General features: G+C 46.0%; 1 protein-coding gene across 1 annotated transcript in view; it reads left to right on the top strand.

The window, feature by feature from the left end:
* Nucleotides 1-761, top strand: part of LOC115124454 (uncharacterized) — a 53,956-nt gene extending 53,195 nt beyond the window's left edge. The window contains exons 3-4 of the mRNA XM_065002761.1: nt 6-258; nt 310-761. Coding sequence (XP_064858833.1) covers nt 6-258; nt 310-761 — 705 coding nt within the window. The remainder of the gene's footprint in view (nt 1-5; nt 259-309) is intronic.
* Nucleotides 762-22,963: the final 22,202 nt, after the last annotated feature.

Genomic DNA, 22,963 nt, shown 5'->3' with positions numbered 1-22,963 from the left:
CTCAGGTCCCCAACCCCCAGACCCCAAACCCTCAGGTCCCCAACCCCCAGACCCCAAACTCCCAGACCCTCAAACCCCCAGGCCCCAACCCCCAGAGACTCAAACCCCCAGGCCCAACCCCCAAACCTCGACACCCCAAACCCTCATGTCCCCAACCCCAGACCCCAAACCCCACACCCCCAGGCCCCAACCCCCAGATCTTCAAACTCCCAGACCCCAAACTTCAGACCCTCAAACCCCCAAACCCTAAAGCCCCAGGCCTCCAGACCCCAAACCCATAGGCCCCAACCCCAGACCCCAAACTCCCAGACCCTCAAACCTCCAGACCCAAAAGCCCCAGGCCCTCAAACCCCCAGACCCTCAAACCCCAGGCCCCCAAACCCTCAGGTCCCCATTCCCCCAAACCCCCAGTCTCCCAAACACCCAGGCCCCCAAACCCCCAGTCTCCCAAACCCCCAGGCCCCCAATCCCTTAGGACCCAAACCCCCAGTCTCTCAAAGCCCCAGTCTCCCAAACCCCCAGGCCCCCAAACCCCAAGTCTCCCAAACCCTCAGTCTCCCAAACCCCCAGGCCCCCAAACCCCCAGTCTCCCAAACCCCCAGGCCCCCAATCCCTTAGGACCCAAACCCCCAGTCTCTCAAAGCCCCAGTCTCCCAAACCCCCAGGCCCCCAAACCCCAAGTCTCCCAAACCCTCAGTCTCCCAAACCCCCAGGCCCCCAAACCCCCAGTCTCCCAAACCCCCAGGCCCCCAATCCCTTAGGACCCAAACCTCCAGACCACAGACCCACAAAATCCCCAGACCACAGACCCACAAAATCCCCAGGCCCCCAAACTCACAAAATCCCCAGGCCCCCAAATCAAACACTAATAACACTCCACTTCAGTTTAGCAGCACACTCCATTGGCTTCAGTGAGGAAGAATGGAGGAGGGGTGGGGACTCCATTGGCTTCAGTGAGGAAGAATGGAGGAGGGGTGGGGACTCCATTGACCTCAGTGAGGAAGAATGGAGGAGGGATGGGGACTCCATTGGCTTCAGTGAGGAAGAATGGAGGAGGGGTGGGGACTCCATTGACCTCAGTGAGGAAGAATGGAGGAGGGGTGGGGACTCCATTGACCTCAGTGAGGAAGAATGGAGGAGGGATGGGGACTCCATTGGCTTCAGTGAGGAAGAATGGAGGAGGGATGGGGACTCCATTGGCTTCAGTGAGGAAGAATGGAGGAGGGATGGGGACTCCATTGGCCTCAGTGAGGAAGAATGGAGGAGGGATGGGGACTCCATTGGCCTCAGTGAGGAAGAATGGAGGAGGGGTGGGGACTCCATTGGCTTCAGTGAGGAAGAATGGAGGAGGGGTGGGGACTCCATTGACCTCAGTGAGGAAGAATGGAGGAGGGATGGGGACTCCATTGGCCTCATTGAGGAAGAATGGAGGAGGGATGGGGACTCCATTGGCCTCAGTGAGGAAGAATGGAGGAGGGATGGGGACTCCATTGGCCTCAGTGAGGAAGAATGGAGGAGGGATGGGGACTCCATTGGCCTCAGTGAGGAAGAATGGAGGAGGGGTGAGGACTCCATTGACCTCAGTGAGGAATAATGGAGGAGGGGTGGGGACTCCATTGGCCTCAGTGAGGAAGAATGGAGGAGGGGTGGGAATCTAGGAGCTATTCAGAGGCTGATGAATGTTCTCAGAATGGGAGCGAAGCAATTGATTTGATTGGAAACGCTACAGGCCCCATGACCAAATTAAATTTGAGTGTGTGACTATTACAGCCCGTGAAACGGAAACACAAATGTCCATGAAGACTGAAAGAGCTATTGTTTCTGAGAGGGCTTCTCGTTAGTCTTTGCAACCATGACGATGATCAGGGCTCTTTGTGTTATTTGGACACTGAGTAAATAAGAGATTATTGGGGGGGTTGATTATCATGTGCAAAGCAGAGGTTGATTCAAATGAATGGCTTCAGATGGTAATACTCCTCTTAGCTGGTGGACAAGTGTGTTTGGTGCTCGGTCTCTATGGAGACTCATTATGGACGACACAGCAAGCCCTTGTTTTACGAAACGTACAATGATTTTCCCCAAATAATTTGAACATAAGCTGTAATTGGTTGAATATTTCACAAGAGACCACACACAAAACAGAGAGGCAGAGAGTAAGACAACCCAGGCCTGCAGAGATCTCGTATAATATAGATTTATCACTGGGCACTAACTGGTTGAATCAACAACAACAAAAAATATATATTTTTCCTTTCTGTTGACGTTCAATCCAATGTGGAAAATTCATCAATGTGAAGACATGTTTTTTTTAACTCAATTAAAAGAAAAATCTTAATCTAATGACATGGCTCAAATGTTGTTTTATTTTTTTTTATTTCACGTTAATTGACAACTCAATCGAATTTAAATGAAAACTAGATGTTAAACTGATATCTGTGCCTAGTGGGTCGTGTAGGTTGCTTTGTAAATGTTACAGTTACCACTGATTATATCCTCCCCAACCCTGAATACAGGTTCCTCTCTCATACCAGGAACCTGGGATTACAGATCTGACAGCTATCTTGTGTGAGTGTGTGTGTGACCGTGGTTGGGATAGACAGACACACAGAGAGAGAGAGAGAGAGAGAGAGAGAGAGAGAGAGAGAGAGAGAGAGAGAGAGAGAGAGAGAGAGAGAGAGCGAGAGAGAGAGAGAGAGAGAGAGAGAGAGAGAGAGCGAGAGAGAGAGAGAGAGAGCGAGAGAGAGAGCGAGAGAGAGAGAGAGAGAGAGAGAGAGAGAGAGAGAGAGAGCGAGAGCGAGAGCGAGAGCGAGAGCGAGAGCGAGTGAGTGCGAGAGAGAGAGAGAGAGAGAGAGAGAGAGAGAGAGAGAGAGAGAGAGAAAATAAGACAGGGAGTATGAAAGTAACAGAGAAATGTGTGGTTATGAAAATATCCTTCTGGGGAGGATTCTGTGTTCATAACAAACCCATTAGGTTGCCTTTATCCATCAATCACTAGTGAGTGCACTATCTGATGGGAAACAGTTGGAAATTGCCTCACTACCAAGCTAGGTCTCTCAAGACAATGTATTCCTCCTCTCATCCCAACCCCCCTCATTCTCTACCAGTCCCTATGACAATCCCATTTCTATAAAATCACCGTAGCAACAATGTCTCCTCTATCTAATCTGAGTCTCAAATGGCACCCGAATTCCCTACATAGTGCACTACTTTAGACCAGACCCCTATGGCCCCTGGTACCCTATTCCCTACATAGTGCACTACTTTAGACCAGAACCCTATGGCCCCTGGTACCCTACTCCCTACATAGTGCACTACTTTAGACCAGAACCCTATGGCCCCTGGTACCCTATTCCCTACATAGTGCACTACTTTAGACCAGACCCCTATGGCCCCTGGTACCCTATTCCCTACATAGTGCACTACTTTTGGGAATAGGATGCCATTTGGGATGTAGGCTAAAACACAGCGTTATCTGTCCATGTTTGGCCCCTTCTGGGTCCCTTGAGATCCACACTTCTGAATCTATTTAGCCCTCGCTGTATGAGTGTGTGTGTGTGTGTGTGTGTGTGTGTGTGTGTGTGTGTGTGTGTGTGTGTGTGTGTGTGTGTGTGTGTGTGTGTTATGGCAGGAATCTGTCTGAGGGAATGTATTTCCTCTGTCAGTGAGATGTAGCAGGGCTTCAGTATGACTACAGGAGAGATCAAGAGAAAGGAGGAAAGGAAAGAGAGAGGAGGAAGATAGAGAGAGGAGGAAGATAGAGAGAGGAGGAAGATAGAGAGAGGAGGAAGATAGAGGAGGAAGATAGAGAGAGGAGGAAGATAGAGAGAGGAGGAAGATAGAGAGAGGATGAAGATAGAGAGAGGAGGAAGATAGAGAGAGGAGGATGATAGAGAGAGGAGGAAGATAGAGAGAGGATGAAGATAGAGCGAGGAGGAAGATAGAGAGATGAGGAAGATAGAGAGAGGAGGAAGATAGACAGAGGAAGAAGAGAGAGGATGAAGACAGAGAGAAGAGGAAGATAGAGGAGGAAGAAAGAGAGATGAGGAAGATAGAGAGATGAGGAAGATAGAGAGATGAGGAAGATAGAGAGAGGATGAAGATAGAGGGATGAGGAAGATAGAGGGATGAGGAAAATAGAGAGACAAGGCTGATAGAGAGAGGATGAAGATAGAGAGAGGAGGAAAATAGAGGGATAAGGAAAATAAGAGAGAAATGGGGAAGATAGAAAGAGGAGGAAGATAGAGGAGGAAGTTAGAGAGAGGAGGGATGAGGAAGATAGAGAGATGAAGAAGATAGAGGAGGTTGATAAAGGCATGAGGAAGATGGAGAGAGGAGGATGAAGATAGAGGAGGAAGATAGAGAGAGGAGGATGATAGAGGAGGAAGATAGAGAGAGGTTGAAGATAGAGAGAGGAGGAAGATAGAGAGAGGAGGATGAAGATAGAGGAGGAAGATAGAGAGAGGAGGATGATAGAGAGAGGAGGATGATAGAGAGAGGATGAAGATATAGAGAGGAAGAAGATAGAGGGGGAAAAATGGAGGAAGATAGAGGGATGAGGAAGATAGAGAGTTGAGGAAGATAGAAGAAGAAGATAGAGGAGGAAAATAGAGAGAGGAGGAAAATAGAGGATGAAAATAGAGAGACGAGGAAGATAGAGAGATGAGGAAGATAGAGGATGACGATAGAGAGAGGAGGAAGATCGAGAGATAGAGAGATTAGGAAGATAGAGAGATGAGGAAGATAGAGAGAGGGGAGGAAAATAGAGAGATGAGAAAAATAGAGAGGAGGAAGATAGAGAGAGGAGGAAGATAGAGAGATGAAGAAGATAGAGAGAGGATGAAGATAGAGAGAGGGGGAAGATAGAGATATGAGAAAAATAGAGAGGAGGAAGATAGATAGAGGATGAAAATAGAGAGATGAGGAAAATAGAGAGACGAGGAAGATAGCGAGATGAGAAAACTAGAGAGGAGGATGAAGATAGATAGATGAGGAAAATGGAGAGATGAGGAAGATAGAGCGACGAGGAAGATAGAGAGATGAGGAAGATAGAGAGAGAGGAGGATTGATAAACCCGTCTCTAAGGTTTCTCTGTAACAACATGTACTTCCATCTCTATCCCAGCTAGACCATTATTCTTTTATCACGTCACCTGTTTTTATCTCCATGCTAGTAGTCCACTGAGCTGCTGTGTTGTGTTATCTCCATACTCCAGTAGTCCACTGAGCTGCTGTGTTGTGTTATCTCCATACTCCAGTAGTCCACTGAGCTGCTGTGTTGTGTTATCTCCATACTCCAGTAGTCCAGTGAGCTGCTGTGTTGTGTTAGCTCCATACTCCAGTAGTCCACTGAGCTGCTGTGTTGTGTTATCTCCATACTCCAGTAGTCCAGTGAGCTGCTGTGTTGTGTTAGCTCCATACTCCAGTAGTCCACTGAGCTGTTGTGTTGTGTTAGCTCCATGCTAGTAGTCCACTGAGCTGCTGTGTTGTGTTAGCTCCATGCTAGTAGTCCACTGAGCTGCTGTGTTGTGTTAGCTCCATACTCCAGTAGTCCACTGAGCTGCTGTGTTGTGTTATCTCCATACTCCAGTAGTCCACTGAGCTGCTGTGTTGTGTTATCTCCATACTCCAGTAGTCCAGTGAGCTGCTGTGTTGTGTTATCTCCATACTCCAGTAGTCCACTGAGCTGATGTGTTGTGTTAGCTCCATGCTAGTAGTCCACTGAGCTGCTGTGTTGTGTTAGCTCCATGCTAGTAGTCCACTGAGCTGCTGTGTTGTGTTATCTCCATACTCCAGTAGTCCACTGAGCTGCTGTGTTGTGTTAGCTCCATGCTAGTAGTCCACTGAGCTGCTGTGTTGTGTTATCTCCATACTCCAGTAGTCCACTGAGCTGCTGTGTTGTGTTATCTCCATACTCCAGTAGTCCACTGAGCTGCTGTGTTGTGTTAGCTCCATGCTAGTAGTCCACTGAGCTGCTGTGTTGTGTTAGCTCCATGCTAGTAGTCCACTGAGCTGTTGTGTTGTGTTAGCTCCATGCTAGTAGTCCACTGAGCTGCTGTGTTGTGTTAGCTCCATACTCCAGTAGTCCACTGAGCTGCTGTGTTGTGTTATCTCCATACTCCAGTAGTCCACTGAGCTGCTGTGTTGTGTTATCTCCATACTCCAGTAGTCCACTGAGCTGCTGTGTTGTGTTAGCTCCATACTCCAGTAGTCCACTGAGCTGCTGTGTTGTGTTAGCTCCATGCTCCAGTAGTCCACTGAGCTGCTGTGTTGTGTTATCTCCATACTCCAGTAGTCCACTGAGCTGCTGTGTTGTGTTAGCTCCATACTCCAGTAGTCCACTGAGCTGCTGTGTTGTGTTATCTCCATACTCCAGTAGTCCACTGAGCTGCTGTGTTGTGTTAGCTCCATACTCCAGTAGTCCACTGAGCTGCTGTGTTGTGTTATCTCCATACTCCAGTAGTCCACTGAGCTGCTGTGTTGTGTTATCTCCATACTCCAGTAGTCCACTGAGCTGCTGTGTTGTGTTAGCTCCATACTCCAGTAGTCCACTGAGCTGCTGTGTTGTGTTAGCTCCATGCTAGTAGTCCACTGAGCTGCTGTGTTGTGTTATCTCCATACTCCAGTAGTCCACTGAGCTGCTGTGTTGTGTTATCTCCATGCTCCAGTAGTCCACTGAGCTGCTGTGTTGTGTTATCTCCACGCTCCAGTAGTCCACTGAGCTGCTGTGTTGTGTTATCTCCATACTCCAGTAGTCCACTGAGCTGCTGTGTTGTGTTAGCTCCATGCTCCAGTAGTCCACAGAGCTGCTGTGTTGTGTTAGCTCCATGCTAGTAGTCCACTGAGCTGCTGTGTTGTGTTATCTCCATACTCCAGTAGTCCACTGAGCTGCTGTGTTGTGTTAGCTCCATACTCCAGTAGTCCACTGAGCTGCTGTGTTGTGTTATTAAACCATTCCCAGGAGCGTTGTGCTTTTCTACTGACAGCCAGCTGAGTTAACTAAAGCCTTTGAGACAGTCGCTCGGCAATCTTCAATCAAAGGGCAAAATAGACCTCAATTACACCCAGCTCTTGACCTCTGAACCTTTGCCCTGATTGGCCCAGCTGTTGGCCATCGATTTCCCCAGCGCTCGTGAATCATCCGTTAAAATGCGGGGCTTTCTTCTGTCGTACGACTTTATGAATTGCTAATTGATTGGCTCTTCCAGATTGTCGTCTCCCCTCAAACATGCCTAAACGCCCACCAATCAATTGGAATCATTAGTCCGCTCTGACTATGTCTTTCTTGCCTTTTCAACCGAGGCTGTCTGCTAAATTACTTCATGGAGTAGTATGGAGCTAACACAACACAGCAGCTCAGTGTGCCAGCGAGGAGACTTTAATGGTTCCATCGGTCTCTCTCTGTGTATCTGTGTTTCTGTGTTTCTGTCTCTGTGTCTCTGTGTCTCTCTGTGTATCTGTGTCTCTCTGTGTCTCTGTCTCTCTGTCTCTCTGTGTATCTGTCTCTCTGTGTCTCTGTCTCTCTCTGTGTATCTGTGTTTCTGTGTTTCTGTGTCTGTGTCTCTGTGTCTCTCTGTCTGTGTCTGTGTCGCTCTGTGTATCTGTGTCTCTGTGTCTCTGTGTCTCTTTGTCTCTGTGTCTCTCTGTCTCTGTCTCTCTCTGACTGTGTCGCTCTGTGTATCTGTGTTTCTGTCTCTGTGTCTCTGTGTCTCTGTCTCTCTCTGACTGTGTCTCTGTCTGTGTCTGTGTCTCTATGTGTCTCTGTCTCTCTGTCTGTTGCTCTGTCTGTGTCTGTCTCTGTGTCTCTGTGTCTCTTTGTCTCTGTGTCTCTCTGTCTCTGTCTCTCTCTGTCTGTGTCGCTCTGTGTATCTGCGTTTCTGTCTCTGTGTCTCTGTGTCTCTGTCTCTCTCTGACTGTGTCTCTGTCTGTGTCTGTGTCTCTATGTGTCTCTGTCTCTCTGTCTGTTGCTCTGTCTGTGTCTGTCTCTGTGTCTCTGTGTCTCTTTGTCTCTGTGTCTCTCTGTCTCTGTGTCTCTCTGTCTCTGTCTCTCTCTGACTGTGTCTCTGTCTGTGTCTGTGTCTCTATGTGTCTCTGTCTCTCTGTCTGTTGCTCTGTCTGTGTCTGTCTCTGTGTCTCTGTGTCTCTTTGTCTCTGTGTCTCTCTGTCTCTGTCTCTCTCTGTCTGTGTCGCTCTGTGTATCTGTGTTTCTGTCTCTGTGTCTCTGTGTCTCTCTGACTGTGTCTCTGTCTGTGTCTGTGTCTGTGTCTCTATGTGTCTCTGTCTCTCTGACTGTGTCTCTGTCTGTGTCTGTGTCTCTGTGTCTCTGTCTCTCTGTCTGTTGCTCTGTCTGTCTCTGTGTCTCTGTCTCTCTCTGACTGTGTCTGTGTCGCTCTGTGTCTGTGTCTCTGTCTGTGTCTGTGTCTGTATGTGTCTCTGTCTCTCTGTCTGTTGCTCTGTCTGTGTCTGTGTCTGTGTCTCTCTGTGTCTCTGTGTCTCTGTCTCTCTGTGTCTCTCTGTGTCTCTGTCTCTCTGTCTCTCTGTGTGTCTCTCTGTGTCTCTGTCTCTCTGTGGCTCTATATTGTGGCTCTTCAAATCAAATCAAATTGTATTTGTCACATGCGCTGAATACAGCAGGTGAAATTCTGGACCTTACAGTGAAATTCTTACTTAAGAGCCCTTAACCAACAATGCAGTTTTGAGAGAAAAAAAAGTGTTAAGTAAAAAATACAAAAAATACAAGTAACAAATAGCTAAACAGCAGCAGTAAAATAACAATAGCGAGGCTTTATACAGGGGGTACCGGTACAGAGTCAATGTGGAGGCTATATACAGGGGGTACCAGTACAGAGTCAATGTGGAGGCTATATACAGGGGGTACCAGTACAGAGTCAATGTGGAGGCTATATACAGGGGGTACCAGTACAGAGTCAATGTGGAGGCTATATACAGGGGGTACCGGTACAGAGTCAATGTGGAGACTATATACAGGGGGTACCAGTACAGAGTCAATGTGGAGGCTATATACAGGGGGTACCAGTACAGAGTCAATGTGGAGGCTATATACAGGGGTACCAGTACAGAGTCAATGTGGAGGCTATATACAGGGGGTACCAGTACAGAGTCAATGTGGAGGCTATATACAGGGGGTACCAGTACAGAGTCAATGTGGAGGCTATATACAGGGGGTACCGGTACAGAGTCAATGTGGAGGCTATATACAGGGGGTACCAGTACAGAGTCAATGTGGAGGCTATATACAGGGGGTACCGGTACAGAGTCAATGTGGAGGCTATATACAGGGGGTACCAGTACAGAGTCAATGTGGAGGCTATATACAGGGGGTACCGGTACAGAGTCAATGTGGAGACTATATACAGGGGGTACCAGTACAGAGTCAATGTGGAGGCTATATACAGGGGGTACCGGTACAGAGTCAATGTGGAGGCTATATACAGGGGGTACCAGTACAGAGTCAATGTGGAGGCTATATACAGGGGGTACCAGTACAGAGTCAATGTGGAGGCTATATACAGGGGGTACCAGTACAGAGTCAATGTGGAGGCTATATACAGGGGGTACCAGTACAGAGTCAATGTGGAGGCTATATACAGGGGGTACCGGTACAGAGTCAATGTGGAGGCTATATACAGGGGGTACCAGTACAGAGTCAATGTGGAGGCTATATACAGGGGGTACCGGTACAGAGTCAATGTGGAGGCTATATACAGGGGGTACCGGTACAGAGTCAATGTGGAGGCTATATACAGGGGGTACCGGTACAGAGTCAATGTGGAGGCTATATACAGGGGGTACCAGTACAGAGTCAATGTGGAGGCTATATACAGGGGGTACCAGTACAGAGTCAATGTGGAGGCTATATACAGGGGGTACCAGTACAGAGTCAATGTGGAGGCTATATACAGGGGGTACCAGTACAGAGTCAATGTGGAGGCTTTATACAGGGGGTACCAGTACAGAGTCAATGTGGAGGCTTTATACAGGGGGTACCAGTACAGAGTCAATGTGGAGGCTATATACAGGGGGTACCGGTACAGAGTCAATGTGGAGGCTATATACAGGGGGTACCAGTACAGAGTCAATGTGGAGGCTATATACAGGGGGTACCAGTACAGAGTCAATGTGGAGGCTATATACAGGGGGTACCAGTACAGAGTCAATGTGGAGGCTATATACAGGGGGTACCAGTACAGAGTCAATGTGGAGGCTATATACAGGGGGTACCAGTACAGAGTCAATGTGGAGGCTTTATACAGGGGGTACCAGTACAGAGTCAATGTGGAGGCTTTATACAGGGGGTACCAGTACAGAGTCAATGTGGAGGCTATATACAGGGGGTACCGGTACAGAGTCAATGTGGAGGCTATATAAAGCTGTCCCAACATAAAGCTGTCCCAACAGCAGAGTCCCAACAGCAGAGTCCTAAAAGCAGAGTCCCAACAGCAGAGTCCCAACATAAAGCTGTCCCAACATAAAGCTGTCCCAACATAAAGCTGTCCCAACATAAAGCGGTCCCAACATAAAGCTGTCCCAACAGCAGAGTCCCAACAGCAGAGTCCCAACATAAAGCTGTCCCAACATAAAGCTGTCCCAACATAAAGCTGTCCCAACAGCAGAGTCCCAACAGCAGAGTCCCAACAGCAGAGTCCCAACAGCAGAGTCCTAACAGCAGAGTCCTAACAGCAGAGTCCCAACAGCAGAGTCTCAACAGCAGAGTCCCAACAGCAGAGTCCTAACAGCAGAGTCTCAACAGCAGAGTCCCAACAGCAGAGTCCCAACAGCAGAGTCCCAACAGCAGAGTCCTAAAAGCAGAGTCCCAACAGCAGAGTCCCAACATAAAGCTGTCCCAACATAAAGCTGTCCCAACATAAAGCTGTCCCAACATAAAGCGGTCCCAACATAAAGCTGTCCCAACAGCAGAGTCCCAACAGCAGAGTCCCAACATAAAGCTGTCCCAACATAAAGCTGTCCCAACATAAAGCTGTCCCAACAGCAGAGTCCCAACAGCAGAGTCCCAACAGCAGAGTCCCAACAGCAGAGTCCTAACAGCAGAGTCCTAACAGCAGAGTCCCAACAGCAGAGTCCCAACAGCAGAGTCCCAACAGCAGAGTCCCAACAGCAGAGTCCCAACAGCAGAGTCCCAACAGCAGAGTCCCAACAGCAGAGTCCTAACAGCAGAGTCCAACAGCAGAGTCCCAACAGCAGAGTCCCAACAGCAGAGTCCTAACAGCAGAGTCCAACAGCAGAGTCCCAACAGCAGAGTCCTAACAGCAGAGTCCCAACAGCAGAGTCCCAACAGCAGAGTCCTAACAGCAGAGTCCCAACAGCAGAGTCCCAACAGCAGTGTCCTAACAGCAGAGTCCTAACAGCAGAGTCCTAACAGCAGAGTCCTAACAGCAGAGTCCCAACAGCAGAGTCCTAACAGCAGAGTCCTAACAGCAGAGTCCCAACAGCAGAGTCCCAACAGCAGAGTCCCAACAGCAGTGTCCTAACAGCAGAGTCCCAACAGCAGAGTCTCAACAGCAGAGTCCCAACAGCAGAGTCCCAACAGCAGAGTCCCAACAGCAGAGTCCTAACAGCAGAGTCCTAACAGCAGAGTCCCAACAGCAGAGTCCTAACAGCAGAGTCCCAACAGCAGAGTCCTAACAGCAGAGTCCTAACAGCAGAGTCCTAACAGCAGAGTCCCAACAGCAGAGTCCTAACAGCAGAGTCCTAACAGCAGAGTCCCAACAGCAGAGTCTCAACAGCAGAGTCCCAACAGCAGAGTCTCAACAGCAGAGTCCCAACAGCAGTGTCCCAACAGCAGAGTCCTAACAGCAGAGTCCCAACAGCAGAGTCCTAACAGCAGAGTCTCAACAGCAGAGTCCCAACAGCAGTGTCCCAACAGCAGAGTCCTAACAGCAGAGTCCTAACAGCAGAGTCCCAACAGCAGAGTCCAACAGCAGAGTCCCAACAGCAGAGTCCCAACAGCAGAGTCCTAACAGCAGAGTCCTAACAGCAGAGTCCCAACAGCAGAGTCTCAACAGCAGAGTCCCAACAGCAGAGTCCTAACAGCAGAGTCTCAACAGCAGAGTCCCAACAGCAGAGTCCCAACAGCAGAGTCCTAACAGCAGAGTCTCAACAGCAGAGTCCCAACAGCAGAGTCCCAACAGCAGAGTCCTAACAGCAGAGTCTCAACAGCAGAGTCCTAACAGCAGAGTCCCAACAGCAGAGTCCCAACAGCAGAGTCCCAACAGCAGAGTCCTAACAGCAGAGTCCCAACAGCAGAGTCCCAACAGCAGTGTCCTAACAGCAGAGTCCTAACAGCAGAGTCCTAACAGCAGAGTCCTAACAGCAGAGTCCCAACAGCAGAGTCCTAACAGCAGAGTCCTAACAGCAGAGTCCCAACAGCAGAGTCCTAACAGCAGAGTCCTAACAGCAGAGTCCCAACAGAAGAGTCCTAACAGCAGAGTCCTAACAGCAGAGTCCTAACAGCAGAGTCCTAACAGCAGAGTCCCAACAGCAGAGTCCCAACAGAAGAGTCCTAACAGCAGAGTCCCAACAGCAGAGTCCTAACAGCAGAGTCCTAACAGCAGAGTCCCAACAGCAGAGTCCTAACAGCAGAGTCCTAACAGCAGAGTCCCAACAGCAGAGTCTCAACAGCAGAGTCCTAACAGCAGAGTCCTAACAGCAGAGTCCTAACAGCAGTGTCTCAACAGCAGAGTCCCAACAGCAGAGTCCCAACAGCAGAGTCCCAACAGCAGAGTCCTAACAGCAGAGTCCCAACAGCAGAGTCCCAACAGCAGAGTCCTAACAGCAGAGTCCCAACAGCAGAGTCCTAACAGCAGAGTCCTAACAGCAGAGTCCTAACAGCAGAGTCCCAACAGCAGAGTCCTAACAGCAGAGTCCTAACAGCAGAGTCCTAACAGCAGAGTCCCAACAGCAGAGTCCTAACAGCAGAGTCCTAACAGCAGAGTCCCAACAGCAGAGTCTCAACAGCAGAGTCCCAACAGCAGAGTCTCAACAGCAGAGTCCCAACAGCAGTGTCCCAACAGCAGAGTCCTAACAGCAGAGTCCCAACAGCAGAGTCCTAACAGCAGAGTCTCAACAGCAGAGTCCCAACAGCAGTGTCCCAACAGCAGAGTCCTAACAGCAGAGTCCTAACAGCAGAGTCCCAACAGCAGAGTCCTAACAGCAGAGTCCCAACAGCAGAGTCCCAACAGCAGAGTCCTAACAGCAGAGTCCTAACAGCAGAGTCCCAACAGCAGAGTCCCAACAGCAGAGTCCCAACAGCAGAGTCTCAAGAGCAGAGTCCCAACAGCAGAGTCCTAACAGCAGAGTCCGAACAGCAGAGTCTCAACAGCAGAGTCCCAACAGCAGAGTCCCAACAGCAGAGTCCCAACAGCAGAGTCCTAACAGCAGAGTCCCAACAGCAGAGTCCCAACAGCAGAGTCCTAACAGCAGAGTCCCAACAGCAGAGTCCTAACAGCAGAGTCCTAACAGCAGAGTCCTAACAGCAGAGTCCCAACAGCAGAGTCCTAACAGCAGAGTCCTAACAGCAGAGTCCCAACAGCAGAGTCTCAACAGCAGAGTCCCAACAGCAGAGTCTCAACAGCAGAGTCCCAACAGCAGTGTCCCAACAGCAGAGTCCTAACAGCAGAGTCCCAACAGCAGAGTCCTAACAGCAGAGTCTCAACAGCAGAGTCCCAACAGCAGTGTCCCAACAGCAGAGTCCTAACAGCAGAGTCCTAACAGCAGAGTCCCAACAGCAGAGTCCTAACAGCAGAGTCCCAACAGCAGAGTCCCAACAGCAGAGTCCTAACAGCAGAGTCCTAACAGCAGAGTCCCAACAGCAGAGTCTCAACAGCAGAGTCCCAACAGCAGAGTCCTAACAGCAGAGTCTCAACAGCAGAGTCCCAACAGCAGAGTCCCAACAGCAGAGTCCTAACAGCAGAGTCTCAACAGCAGAGTCCCAACAGCAGAGTCCCAACAGCAGAGTCCTAACAGCAGAGTCTCAACAGCAGAGTCCTAACAGCAGAGTCCCAACAGCAGCGTCCCAACAGCAGAGTCCCAACAGCAGAGTCCTAACAGCAGAGTCCCAACAGCAGAGTCCCAACAGCAGTGTCCTAACAGCAGAGTCCGAACAGCAGAGTCTCAACAGCAGAGTCCCAACAGCAGAGTCCCAACAGCAGAGTCCCAACAGCAGAGTCCTAACAGCAGAGTCCCAACAGCAGAGTCCCAACAGCAGAGTCCTAACAGCAGAGTCCCAACAGCAGAGTCCTAACAGCAGAGTCCTAACAGCAGAGTCCTAACAGCAGAGTCCCAACAGCAGAGTCCTAACAGCAGAGTCCTAACAGCAGAGTCCCAACAGCAGAGTCTCAACAGCAGAGTCTCAACAGCAGAGTCCCAACAGCAGTGTCCCAACAGCAGAGTCCTAACAGCAGAGTCCCAACAGCAGAGTCCTAACAGCAGAGTCTCAACAGCAGAGTCCCAACAGCAGTGTTCCAACAGCAGAGTCCTAACAGCAGAGTCCTAACAGCAGAGTCCCAACAGCAGAGTCCTAACAGCAGAGTCCCAACAGCAGAGTCCCAACAGCAGAGTCCTAACAGCAGAGTCCTAACAGCAGAGTCCCAACAGCAGAGTCTCAACAGCAGAGTCCCAACAGCAGAGTCCTAACAGCAGAGTCTCAACAGCAGAGTCCCAACAGCAGAGTCCCAACAGCAGAGTCCTAACAGCAGAGTCTCAACAGCAGAGTCCCAACAGCAGAGTCCCAACAGCAGAGTCCTAACAGCAGAGTCTCAACAGCAGAGTCCTAACAGCAGAGTCCCAACAGCAGCGTCCCAACAGCAGAGTCCCAACAGCAGAGTCCTAACAGCAGAGTCCCAACAGCAGAGTCCCAACAGCAGTGTCCTAACAGCAGAGTCCTAACAGCAGAGTCCTAACAGCAGAGTCCTAACAGCAGAGTCCCAACAGCAGAGTCCTAACAGCAGAGTCCTAACAGCAGAGTCCTAACAGCAGAGTCCCAACAGCAGAGTCCTAACAGCAGAGTCCTAACAGCAGAGTCCCAACAGCAGAGTCTCAACAGCAGAGTCCCAACAGAAGAGTCCTAACAGCAGAGTCCTAACAGCAGAGTCTCAACAGCAGAGTCCCAACAGCAGAGTCCCAACAGCAGAGTCCTAACAGCAGAGTCTCAACAGCAGAGTCCTAACAGCAGAGTCCCAACAGCAGCGTCCCAACAGCAGAGTCCCAACAGCAGAGTCCTAACAGCAGAGTCCCAACAGCAGAGTCCCAACAGCAGTGTCCTAACAGCAGAGTCCTAACAGCAGAGTCCTAACAGCAGAGTCCTAACAGCAGAGTCCCAACAGCAGAGTCCTAACAGCAGAGTCCTAACAGCAGAGTCCTAACAGCAGAGTCCCAACAGCAGAGTCCTAACAGCAGAGTCCTAACAGCAGAGTCCCAACAGCAGAGTCTCAACAGCAGAGTCCCAACAGAAGAGTCCTAACAGCAGAGTCCTAACAGCAGAGTCCTAACAGCAGAGTCCCAACAGCAGCGTCCCAACAGCAGAGTCCCAACAGCAGAGTCCTAACAGCAGAGTCCCAACAGCAGAGTCCCAACAGCAGTGTCCTAACAGCAGAGTCCTAACAGCAGAGTCCTAACAGCAGAGTCCTAACAGCAGAGTCCCAACAGCAGAGTCCTAACAGCAGAGTCCTAACAGCAGAGTCCTAACAGCAGAGTCCCAACAGCAGAGTCCTAACAGCAGAGTCCTAACAGCAGAGTCCCAACAGCAGTCTCAACAGCAGAGTCCCAACAGAAGAGTCCTAACAGCAGAGTCCTAACAGCAGAGTCCTAACAGCAGAGTCCTAACAGCAGAGTCCCAACAGCAGAGTCCTAACAGCAGAGTCCTAACAGCAGAGTCCCAACAGCAGAGTCTCAACAGCAGAGTCCCAACAGCAGAGTCCTAACAGCAGAGTCCTAACAGCAGTGTCTCAACAGCAGAGTCCCAACAGCAGAGTCCCAACAGCAGAGTCCCAACAGCAGAGTCCTAACAGCAGAGTCCCAACAGCAGAGTCCCAACAGCAGAGTCCTAACAGCAGAGTCCCAACAGCAGAGTCCTAACAGCAGAGTCCCAACAGCAGAGTCCTAACAGCAGAGTCCTAACAGCAGAGTCCTAACAGCAGAGTCCTAACAGCAGAGTCCCAACAGCAGAGTCTCAACAGCAGAGTCCCAACAGCAGAGTCTCAACAGCAGAGTCCCAACAGCAGTGTCCCAACAGCAGAGTCCTAACAGCAGAGTCCCAACAGCAGAGTCCTAACAGCAGAGTCTCAACAGCAGAGTCCCAACAGCAGTGTCCCAACAGCAGAGTCCTAACAGCAGAGTCCTAACAGCAGAGTCCCAACAGCAGAGTCCTAACAGCAGAGTCCCAACAGCAGAGTCCCAACAGCAGAGTCCTAACAGCAGAGTCCTAACAGCAGAGTCCCAACAGCAGAGTCCCAACAGCAGAGTCCTAACAGCAGAGTCCCAACAGCAGAGTCCTAACAGCAGAGTCCTAACAGCAGAGTCCTAACAGCAGAGTCCTAACAACAGAGTCTCAACAGCAGAGTCCCAACAGCAGAGTCCTAACAGCAGAGTCCTAACAGCAGAGTCTCAACAGCAGAGTCCTAACAGCAGAGTCCTAACAGCAGAGTCTCAACAGCAGAGTCCTAACAGCAGAGTCCTAACAGCAGAGTCCTAACAGCAGAGTCTCAACAGCAGAGTCCCAACAGCAGAGTCCTAACAGCAGAGTCCTAACAGCAGAGTCTCAACAGCAGAGTCTCAACAGCAGAGTCCTAACAGCAGAGTCCCAACAGCAGAGTCCCAACAGCAGAGTCCCAACAGCAGAGTCCCAACAGCAGAGTCCTAACAGCAGAGTCCCAACAGCAGAGTCCCAACAGCAGAGTCCCAACAGCAGAGTCCCAAAAGCAGAGTCCTAACAGCAGAGTCTCAACAGCAGAGTCCCAACACCTTACCACTGTTACCCCTGGCTATCAGTGGAGCCTTGTCGTATGGCAGCGAAACAGTTAGTTCAGCCTCATTTACTGCCTTTTTAAAAACATAGCTGATATGGCTGATTTGCTTAAACAAATGTGATTTCTACTGATAATTGAGATGTACAAACTATGGCATAAGTGAACAAGCGGATAAGAGGCATTCCGTCATTTAGAATAAGACATAAATGAGCGATGACGGACGTAGTCAACATAACTATTTGGTCAGCACTTTTGAAATGCTGTGCTCACCACAGGAAGGTGGCGTGGCAGTCCTTCGTTGGCAAATGTTGTCATCAAGCCTGTCATTCTCTGGAGTTATGGTGTTTTCAAGAGAACTGGGAACTCGATGAAAAAAGAAGAAGATTGAATTATGATGACGTCAGAAAGAGGCCCGAGAGGCCCGAGAGGCCCGAGTTCCCGATTTACAATTCCTAGTTGGATGAAAGTTCAAAACACATTTTCCCAGTCGTAGTTCATTTTTTCCTGAGTATCCAGTTGTCTTGAACTCACTGAAGTCAGATTTTGCAGTTCCAAGTTAACAGTTGTTTTGAGCGCGGAACAAATCATGCTTCATTGACAGCATGGGCAATGTTGAATGTTTATACTAGAAAAAGAGACCCTTAATCTTAGACTTGGGACCACACAACCACAACCACTGCACTGAATAGCAGGCTAATGATTGCTTTGCAATGCTTGCAGTTAGTCACTGATTCCTTCCAAACCACTCATTGTTGATTTTGCGATTTCCAACGTGTAATGTTTATGTCCAACGGCCGATGAGGACCGATACATTTTATCTATCATTTCTCTTCATTATTTCTCTTCATATGACAAGGATTAAAAAGGATTTGCCAGTAGATTGTAGACTTGATTAATGATGATCACTGCTAGCTAAGATCTTGAAAATAAGTTGTTGACATGATCAGTCCAATATGTATGTGACACGTATTAATGCCAAAAAAAACATTAAAAAACAGGAAAGCTCCAAAAATATAATTAAAAAAATATATATTATATTTATTTCTGCCCTGAATGACGGGTAGCCACTGGTCTTCACGACCAAAACCCCAGTTTACAGCATCATTAACAGGAAATGTGTTGAGTGTTTCCCACTGGGTATTTACTGTCACATTTTGGTGTAAAGTGCAGTGAAGATACACATCATAATTATAATGAGATTTACATTATAAGAAGAACAAGTGGGATTCATTGGCCAGAAACATATAAAACTGTTACCAAGGAAAAATGGACTTGTTAACAAACAGATCCACGTTTCGGCTAAATCCTCTAACAAACTACCTAATCTCCTCCATCACAGTATGATTTATCAAGCTACCATGTCACTTATTTTGCCCTGCAGCCACATGCCTACCAATAGAGGTCTTTATCAAGCTACCTAATCTTCTCTACTGTAGTATGAATTACCAAGCTACCTAATCTTCTCTACTGTAGTATGAATTACCAAGCTACCTAATCTTCTCTACTGTAGTATGAAATACCAAGCTACCTAATCTTCTCTACTGTAGTATGATTTATCAAGCTACATAATCTTCTCTACTGTCGTATGATTTATCAAGCTACCTAATCTTCTCTACTGTAGTATGATTTATCAAGCTACCTAATCTTCTCTACTGTAGTATGAATTATCACGCTACCTAATCTTCTCTACTGTAGTATGATTTATCAAGCTACCTAATCTTCTCTACTGTCGTATGATTTATCAAGCTACATAATCTTCTCTACTGTAGTATGATTTATCACGCTACCTAATCTTCTCTACTGTAGTATGAATTACCAAGCTACCTAATCTTCTCTACTGTAGTATGAAATACCAAGCTACCTAATCTTCTCTACTGTAGTATGATTTATCAAGCTACATAATCTTCTCTACTGTCGTATGATTTATCAAGCTACCTAATCTTCTCTACTGTAGTATGATTTATCAAGCTACCTAATCTTCTCTACTGTAGTATGAATTATCACGCTACCTAATCTTCTCTACTGTAGTATGAATTATCACGCTACCTAATCTTCTCTACTGTAGTATGAATTATCACACTACCTAATCTTCTCTACTGTAGTATGAATTACCAAGCTACCTAATCTTCTCTACTGTAGTATGAATTACCAAGCTACCTAATCTTCTCTACTGTAGTATGAATTATCAAGCTACCTAATCTTCTCTACTGTAGTATGATTTATCAAGCTACATAATCTTCTCTACTGTCGTATGATTTATCAAGCTACCTAATCTTCTCTACTGTAGTATGATTTATCAAGCTACCTAATCTTCTCTACTGTAGTATGAATTATCACGCTACCTAATCTTCTCTACTGTAGTATGAATTATCACGCTATCTAATCTTCTCTACTGTAGTATGAATTATCACGCTATCTAATCTTCTCTACTGTAGTATGAATTATCACGCTACCTAATCTTCTCTACTGTAGTATGAATTATCACGCTACCTAATCTTCTCTACTGTAGTATGATTTATCAAGCTACATAATCTTCTCTACTGTAGTATGATTTATCAAGCTACATAATCTTCTCTACTGTAGTATGATTTATCAAGCTACCTAATCTTCTCTACTGTCGTATGATTTATCAAGCTATATAATCTTCTCTACTGTAGTATGATTTATCACGCTACCTAATCTTCTCTACTGTAGTATGATTTATCAAGCTACCTAATCTTCTCTACTGTCGTATGATTTATCAAGCTACATAATCTTCTCTACTGTAGTATGATTTATCACGCTACCTAATCTTCTCTACTGTAGTATGAATTATCAAGCTACCTAATCTTCTCTACTGTCGTATGATTTATCAAGCTACCTAATATTCTCTACTGTAGTATGATTTATCAAGCTATCTAATCTTCTCTACTGTCGTATGATTTATCAAGCTACCTAATATTCTCTACTGTAGTATGAATTATCAAGCTACCTAATCTTCTCTACTGTAGTATGAATTATCACGCTACCTAATCTTCTCTACTGTAGTATGAATTATCACGCTACCTAATCTTCTCTACTGTAGTGTGAAATACCAAGCTACCTAATCTTCTCTACTGTAGTATGATTTATCAAGCTACATAATCTTCTCTACTGTCGTATGATTTATCAAGCTACCTAATCTTCTCTACTGTAGTATGATTTATCAAGCTACCTAATCTTCTCTACTGTAGTATGAATTATCACGCTACCTAATCTTCTCTACTGTAGTATGATTTATCAAGCTACCTAATCTTCTCTACTGTCGTATGATTTATCAAGCTACATAATCTTCTCTACTGTAGTATGATTTATCACGCTACCTAATCTTCTCTACTGTAGTATGAATTACCAAGCTACCTAATCTTCTCTACTGTAGTATGAAATACCAAGCTACCTAATCTTCTCTACTGTAGTATGATTTATCAAGCTACATAATCTTCTCTACTGTCGTATGATTTATCAAGCTACCTAATCTTCTCTACTGTAGTATGATTTATCAAGCTACCTAATCTTCTCTACTGTAGTATGAATTATCACGCTACCTAATCTTCTCTACTGTAGTATGAATTATCACGCTACCTAATCTTCTCTACTGTAGTATGAATTATCACACTACCTAATCTTCTCTACTGTAGTATGAAATACCAAGCTACCTAATCTTCTCTACTGTAGTATGAAATACCAAGCTACCTAATCTTCTCTACTGTAGTATGAATTATCAAGCTACCTAATCTTCTCTACTGTAGTATGATTTATCAAGCTACATAATCTTCTCTACTGTCGTATGATTTATCAAGCTACCTAATCTTCTCTACTGTAGTATGATTTATCAAGCTACCTAATCTTCTCTACTGTAGTATGAATTATCACGCTACCTAATCTTCTCTACTGTAGTATGAATTATCACGCTATCTAATCTTCTCTACTGTAGTATGAATTATCACGCTATCTAATCTTCTCTACTGTAGTATGAATTATCACGCTACCTAATCTTCTCTACTGTAGTATGAATTATCACGCTACCTAATCTTCTCTACTGTAGTATGATTTATCAAGCTACATAATCTTCTCTACTGTAGTATGATTTATCAAGCTACATAATCTTCTCTACTGTAGTATGATTTATCAAGCTACCTAATCTTCTCTACTGTCGTATGATTTATCAAGCTATATAATCTTCTCTACTGTAGTATGATTTATCACGCTACCTAATCTTCTCTACTGTAGTATGATTTATCAAGCTACCTAATCTTCTCTACTGTCGTATGATTTATCAAGCTACATAATCTTCTCTACTGTAGTATGATTTATCACGCTACCTAATCTTCTCTACTGTAGTATGAATTATCAAGCTACCTAATCTTCTCTACTGTCGTATGATTTATCAAGCTACCTAATATTCTCTACTGTAGTATGATTTATCAAGCTACCTAATCTTCTCTACTGTCGTATGATTTATCAAGCTACCTAATATTCTCTACTGTAGTATGAATTATCAAGCTACCTAATCTTCTCTACTGTAGTATGAATTATCACGCTACCTAATCTTCTCTACTGTAGTATGATTTATCAAGCTACCTAATCTTCTCTACTGTAGTATGATTTATCAAGCTACATAATCTTCTCTACTGTCGTATGATTTATCAAGCTACATAATCTTCTCTACTGTCGTATGATTTATCAAGCTACATAATCTTCTCTACTGTAGTATGAATTATCACGCTACCTAATCTTCTCTACTGTAGTATGATTTATCACGCTACCTAATCTTCTCTACTGTAGTATGAATTATCACGCTACCTAATCTTCTCTACTGTCGTATGAATTATCAAACTACCTAATCTTCTCTACTGTAGTATGATTTATCAAGCTACATAATCTTCTCTACTGTCGTATGATTTATCAAGCTACCTAATCTTCTCTACTGTAGTATGAATTATCAAGCTACCTAATCTTCTCTACTGTAGTATGATTTATCAAGCTACCTAATCTTCTCTACTGTAGTATGAATTATCACGCTACCTAATCTTCTCTACTGTAGTATGATTTATCAAGCTACCTAATCTTCTCTACTGTCGTATGATTTATCAAGCTACCTAATCTTCTCTACTGTAGTATGATTTATCAAACTACCTAATCTTCTCTACTGTAGTATGATTTATCAAGCTACATAATCTTCTCTACTGTAGTATGATTTATCAAGCTACATAATCTTCTCTACTGTCGTATGATTTATCAAGCTACCTAATCTTCTCTACTGTAGTATGATTTATCAAGCTACATAATCTTCTCTACTGTAGTATGATTTATCACGCTACCTAATCTTCTCTACTGTAGTATGAATTATCACGCTACCTAATCTTCTCTACTGTCGTATGAATTATCAAACTACCTAATCTTCTCTACTGTAGTATGATTTATCAAGCTACCTAATCTTCTCTACTGTCGTATGATTTATCAAGCTACCTAATCTTCTCTACTGTAGTATGAATTATCAAGCTACCTAATCTTCTCTACTGTAGTATGAATTATCAAGCTACCTAATCTTCTCTACTGTAGTATGATTTATCAAGCTACATAATCTTCTCTACTGTCGTATGATTTATCAAGCTACCTAATCTTCTCTACTGTAGTATGATTTATCACGCTACCTAATCTTCTCTACTGTAGTATGAATTATCACGCTACCTAATCTTCTCTACTGTCGTATGAATTATCAAACTACCTAATCTTCTCTACTGTAGTATGATTTATCAAGCTACCTAATCTTCTCTACTGTCGTATGATTTATCAAGCTACCTAATCTTCTCTACTGTAGTATGATTTATCAAACTACCTAATCTTCTCTACTGTAGTATGATTTATCAAGCTACATAATCTTCTCTACTGTAGTATGATTTATCAAGCTACATAATCTTCTCTACTGTCGTATGATTTATCAAG

The sequence above is a fragment of the Oncorhynchus nerka genome, linkage group LG17 (genome assembly GCF_034236695.1).
Source record: "Oncorhynchus nerka isolate Pitt River linkage group LG17, Oner_Uvic_2.0, whole genome shotgun sequence".
Classification (NCBI taxonomy): domain Eukaryota; kingdom Metazoa; phylum Chordata; class Actinopteri; order Salmoniformes; family Salmonidae; genus Oncorhynchus; species Oncorhynchus nerka.
Note: the sequence above shows the minus strand (reverse complement) of the source record. Positions and strands in the feature narration are given on the sequence as shown.